The 4,387-nt window shown below is 55.8% G+C and overlaps 1 protein-coding gene across 1 annotated transcript; it reads left to right on the plus strand.

Annotated features, from left to right (window-relative positions):
- The first annotated feature begins 552 nt into the window (after positions 1 to 552).
- On the plus strand, positions 553 to 3,873 carry LOC134168266 (serine/threonine-protein phosphatase 2A 65 kDa regulatory subunit A alpha isoform-like). Its single transcript, XM_062627759.1, has 3 exons — positions 553 to 634; positions 1,739 to 1,893; positions 3,706 to 3,873. Exons 1-3 carry the CDS (start codon positions 553 to 555, stop codon positions 3,850 to 3,852), a joined length of 384 nt encoding a protein of 127 aa, XP_062483743.1. The 3' UTR covers positions 3,853 to 3,873.
- The last annotated feature ends 514 nt before the right edge of the window (positions 3,874 to 4,387 follow it).

The raw sequence follows: 4,387 nt of genomic DNA on the forward strand, positions 1-4,387 counted from the left end.
GGGGTAACATGGGGTAACATGGGATAACATGGGATAACATGGGGTAACATGGGATAACATGGGATTACATGGGGATAACATGGGATAACATGGGATAACATGGGATAACATGGGATAACATGGGATATAACATGGGATAACATGGGGTAACATGGGATAACATGGGATATAACGGGATAACATGGGGTAACATGGGATATAACATGGGGATAACATGGGATAACATGGGATAACATGGGATAACATGGGATAACATGGGATAACATGGGATAACATGGGATAACATGGGATATAACATGGGATAACATGGGATAACATGGGGTAACATGGGGATAACATGGGATAACATGGGATATAACATGGGATAACATGGGATAACATGGGATAACATGGGATAACATGGGATAACATGGGATATAACATGGGATAACATGGGATAACATGGCATTAACATGGGATAACATGGGATAACATGGGATAACACGGGGTAACATGGGATAACACGGGATAACATGGGATAACATGGGATAACATGGGATAACATGGGATAACATGGGATCTCTCCCCCCCCAGGGTGTGGAGTTCTTCGATGAGAAGCTCAACTCGCTCTGCATGGCCTGGCTGGTCGACCACGGTGAGGGACTGCTCCAAACCGGTTTATACTGGTCCATACTGGTCCATACTGATTTATACTGGTCCATACTGACCATACTGGTCCATACTGGTCCATGCTGGTCCTTACTGGTCCATACTGGTCCATACTGGTTTATACTGGTCCATACTGGTCCTTACTGGTCCATACTGGTTTATACTGGTCCTAACTGGTCCATACTGGTCCATACTGGTCCATACTGGTTTATACTGGTTTATACTTGTTTTTTGTGCTATAACCAGGCCAGACTCGTCCATACTGGTCCATACTGGTTTATACTGGTTTATACCTGTTTTTCTGCTATAACCAGTCCATACTGGTTCATACTGGTCTATACTGGTCCATACTGGTTTATACTTGTTTTTTGTGCTATAAGTAGTCCAGACTGGTCCATACTGGTTTATACTGGTCTCCCCTCCATACTGGTGTATACTGGTTTATACTGGTCCATACTGGTCCATACTGGTCCCTACTGGTTTATACTGGTTTACACTGGTTTATACTGGTTTATACTGATCTCCCCTCCATACTGGTCCATACTGGTCTATACTGGTCCATACTGGTCCATACTGGTTTACACTGGTCTATACTGGTTTACACTGGTTTATACTGGTCTCCCTTCCATACTGGTCCATACTGGTCCATACTGGTCTATACTGGTTTACACTGGTTTATACTGGTCTCCCCTCCATACTGGTCCATACTGGTTTATACTGGTTTATACTGGTTTACACTGGTTTATACTGGTCTCCCTTCCATACTGGTCCATACTGGTCCATACTGGTCCATACCGGTTTACACTGGTTTATACTGGTCTCCTCTCCATACTGGTCCATACTTGTCCATACTGGTTTATACTGGCTTATACTGGCTTACACTGGTTTACACTGGTCTCCCCTCCATACTGGTCCATACTGGTCCATACTGGTTTACACTGGTCCATACTGGTCCATACTGGTCCATACTGGTGCATACTGGTCCATACTGGTTTATACTGGTCCATACTGGTTTACACTGGTTTATACTGGTCCATACTGGTCCATACTGGTTTACACTGGTTTACACCGGTCTTTCCCCCCCTCCCAGTGTACGCCATCCGGGAGGCAGCCACCAGTAACCTACGGAAGCTGGTGGAACGCTTCGGACCGGGCTGGGCGCAGGGAACCATCGTACCCAAGGTGCTGGCCATGGCCGGGGACCCCAACTACCTGCACCGCATGACCACGCTCTTCTGCATCAACGTAGGTGCTGAGCACCCATGGGTGCTGGGGGGGGGACACGGGACACACACCCACACCCCCCTATGGGATCGTTATAACGCCCTATGGGTGCTGGGGGATGTGGGTGGGTGCTGAGGGACCCATCTGTGGGTGCTGGGAGACATCTGTGGGTGCTGGGAGACATCTATGGGTGCTGAGGCACCCATCTATGGGTGCTGGGAGACATCTGTGGGTGCTGAGGCACCCATCTGTGGGTGCTGGGAGACATCTATGGGTGCTGATGGGTGCTGGGAGACATCTGTGGGTGCTGAGAGCCATCTATGGGTGCTGGGAGACATCTATGGGTGCTGAGGCACCCATCTATGGGTGCTGGGAGACATCTGGGGGTGCTGAGGCACCCATCTATGGGTGCTGGGAGACATCTGGGGGTGCTGAGGCACCCATCTATGGGTGCTGGGAGACATCTGTGGGTGCTGGGAGACATCTGGGGGTGCTGAGGCACCCATCTATGGGTGCTGGGAGACATCTGGGGGTGCTGAGGCACCCATCTATGGGTGCTGGGAGACATCTGTGGGTGCTGAGGCACCCATCTGTGGGTGCTGGGAGACATCTGGGGGTGCTGGGAGACATCTGTGGGTGCTGGGAGACATCTGTGGGTGCTGAGGCACCCATCTGTGGGTGCTGGGAGACATCTGGGGGTGCTGAGGCACCCATCTGTGGGTGCTGGGAGCCATCTATGGGTGCTGAGCCACCCATCTATGGGACCCCTTCATCCCCCTATGGGACCCCAATATCCTCCTATGGGTGGGGTCAGCACCCATGGGTGGGGGTGGATAATGGGGGTCTATGGGGTGAAAGGGGGTCCCAATGGGGGAGGAGAGAGGGGTTCAGCACCCATGGGGGTGGACAGCTCCCTATGGGAGACAGCCCCCTATGGGTGCTGCCCCCCTCCACCCATGGGTGCTGTCTCCCATAGGGAGCTGTCCACCCCCATGGGTGCTGAACCCCTCTCTCCTCCCCCCTTGGGACCCCTTTTCACCCCATAGACCCCCATTATCCACCCCCCCCATTGGCTGCTGACCCCCCCTATGGGTGCTGACACCCCCCCCACCCATGGGGGCTGACCCCATAGGGAGCTGTCCACCCCCATGGGTGCTGAACCCCTCTCTCCTCCTCCCTCCCCCTTTTCACCCCATAGACCCCCATTATCCACCCCCACCATAGGTGCTGACCCCCCCCACCCATGGGTGCTGACCCCCCCTATGGGTGCTGACCCCCCCCACCCATGGGTGCTGTCTCCCATAGGGAGCTGTCCACCCCCATGGGTGCTGAACCCCTCTCTCCTCCTCCCTCCCCCCCCTTTTCACCCCATAGACCCCCATTATCCACCCCCCCCCATGGGTGCTGACCCCCCCACCCATGGGTGCTGACCCCCCCCCACCCATGGGTGCTGACCCCCCCACCCATGGGTGCTGACCCCCCCCACCCATGGGTGCTGACCCCATAGGGAGCTGTCCACCCCCATGGGTGCTGAACCCCTCTCTCCTCCCCCATTGGGACCCCTTTTCACCCCATAGACCCCCATTATCCACCCCCACCCATGGGTGCTGACCCCCCCTATGGGTGCTGACCCCCCCCACCCATGGGTGCTGACCCCATAGGGAGCTGTCCACCCCCATGGGTGCTGAACCCCTCTCTCCTTCCCCCTTGGGACCCCTTTTCCCCCCATAGACCCCCATTATCCACCCCCCCCATTGGCTGCTGACCCCCCCTATGGGTGCTGAACCCCCTATGGGTGCTGCCCCCCCCACCCATGGGTGCTGTCTCCCATAGGTGCTCTCCGAGGTGTGTGGGCCCGAGCTGACGGCTCAGCAGCTGCTGCCCACGGTGCTGCGCATGGCGGGGGACGCCATGGCCAACGTCCGCTTCAACGTGGCCAAGAGCCTGCAGCGCCTGGGACCCGTCCTGGATGCGGGGTAAGGCGCTATGGGGCGCCCCATAGCACCCATAGATCCTATAGGGCACCCATAGATCCTATAGAGCACCCTATAGCACCCATCCATAGCACCCATCACCATCCGCTTCAACGTGGCCAAGAGCCTGCAGCGCCTGGGGCCCGTCCTCGACGCGGGGTAAGGCGCTATGGGGCGCCCCATAGCACCCATAGATCCTATAGAGCATCCATAGATCCCATAGAGCACCCATAGGTCCCATAGAGCACCCATCCATAGCACCCATCACCATCCGCTTCAACGTGGCCAAGAGCCTGCAGCGCCTGGGACCCGTCCTGGACGCGGGGTAAGGCGCTATGGGGCGCCCCATAGCACCCATAGATCCTATAGAGCACCCATAGATCCTATAGAGCACCCGTAGATCCTATAGAGCACCCATACATAGCACCCATCACCATCCGCTTCAACGTGGCCAAGAGCCTGCAGCACCTGGGGCCCGTCCTCGACGCGGGGTAAGGTGCTATGGGGCGCCCCATAGCACCCATAGATCCCATAGAGCACCC

This window comes from Pezoporus occidentalis, unplaced genomic scaffold, assembly GCF_034315485.1.
Source record: "Pezoporus occidentalis ecotype Australia unplaced genomic scaffold, CSIRO_AGI_Poc_V1 ctg3053, whole genome shotgun sequence".
Taxonomy (NCBI): Eukaryota; Metazoa; Chordata; class Aves; order Psittaciformes; family Psittacidae; genus Pezoporus; species Pezoporus occidentalis.